The 1,285-nt window shown below is 33.4% G+C and overlaps 1 protein-coding gene across 1 annotated transcript in view; it reads right to left on the bottom strand.

The window, feature by feature from the left end:
- Positions 1-856: 856 nt before the first annotated feature.
- Positions 857-1,285, bottom strand: part of LOC108515028 (telomeric repeat-binding factor 1-like) — a gene marked incomplete at its 5' end in the record, with an annotated part of 13,889 nt that continues 13,460 nt past the window's right edge. Inside the window, one exon of the mRNA XM_017851596.1 lies at positions 857-984. Within this exon, the coding sequence (XP_017707085.1) occupies positions 857-984 (128 nt within the window). The remainder of the gene's footprint in view (positions 985-1,285) is intronic.

The raw sequence follows: 1,285 nt of genomic DNA, 5'->3' as shown, positions 1-1,285 counted from the left end.
TATGTTCACTGGAGGAGAAATGAAGGGTAACATAACCTTAAGTCACAGAAGATATTCCTAGTAGCCTGCAACTTGACACTAACCGCAACACCTCAGTATGAGCTATTTGCAATTAGCTTGTCAAAAAAAAAAGACACCTTCAAGTAAGAAAATGGTTCCAGCCACAAAAGAAAACAAGGGCCTGACTGGGTGCAGTAGCTCATGCTATAGTCCCAGCACTTCTGGACTGCAAGGTGGGAGGATCACTTGAGCCCAGGAATTCAAGACCAGCCTAGGCAACATTGTGAGACACCATCTCTACAAAAAAAGGGGAAAACACACACACACAACCACAAAAACAATGACCAGATTTATCTATCTGCTGTGAACAACTAGACAATCAAAAAATATACAAAATAATGGTTTCAGACACTGGACAGATGGCACAAAACTACAGTGACTGAAAGTGGAAACAAAGGAATCAAGCCCTAAATTGATCCACCTTAATAAAATGTTGTGATCAAATGGTATCTTTTCTTTGTTTTAAGTAAAGAAAATCTTATTTAAACTGGATCCCTGTTAGGAAATTTAAATATCAAAGCTTATAATATGGAGTTAAGTCCCACCCTTACATCTAATAAACAGATTTTATGATATATCACAATAATTCCAAATAGATGTCAGTACTAACACCCAACTTAAGACTTTTTAATGTGGGTGAAGTACTTCATTTTGAATAGGCTGATCAGTCACCTAATCTAAGATGGCAAAATAAAAGATGGCAAAGCGTAAATATTTTATACTCAAAATTTTTGGGAGGTTGAACAGAAATAATCACAATTATTCAAGTTATAACTTTAATGTCCATAAGTGTTATTCAAATATTAAAAAAACCAAATACCTGTTTTTTTCTAGCTCGATGTTTTTCAGGTGTTACCGGTTGACCCTTTGAAACAGGTATTCTGCTTTCAGTGGCTCTTCTGCTTTCTTTTTTCTTTTTTGTACCTAAAAGTAGAAAAATAATGTCATAAATATTGTTTCACATTAAAGAAAAAAGAACAATTATATTTTTAACGATTATCATGAAATTCTTTTAAGCTATTCTAAGAAAAGTACTCTACATGTTTGATTTTTTTCCTTCAAATCTGGAAGCAGTATGGTATAGTACAAAGATCAGTCTTTGAAATCAGATGGGGAGTGTTTTGAGACTTGATTCTTTTATATGTCTTTAAATAAATCATTTCACATCCCTGAACCTGTCTTTTCATCATCTGTTTAAAAAAAAGGAAATATTTATTGCATAGGA

This window comes from Rhinopithecus bieti, unplaced genomic scaffold, assembly GCF_001698545.2.
Source record: "Rhinopithecus bieti isolate Rb0 unplaced genomic scaffold, ASM169854v2 scaffold_32422, whole genome shotgun sequence".
NCBI lineage: Eukaryota > Metazoa > Chordata > Mammalia > Primates > Cercopithecidae > Rhinopithecus > Rhinopithecus bieti.
Note: the sequence above shows the minus strand (reverse complement) of the source record. Positions and strands in the feature narration are given on the sequence as shown.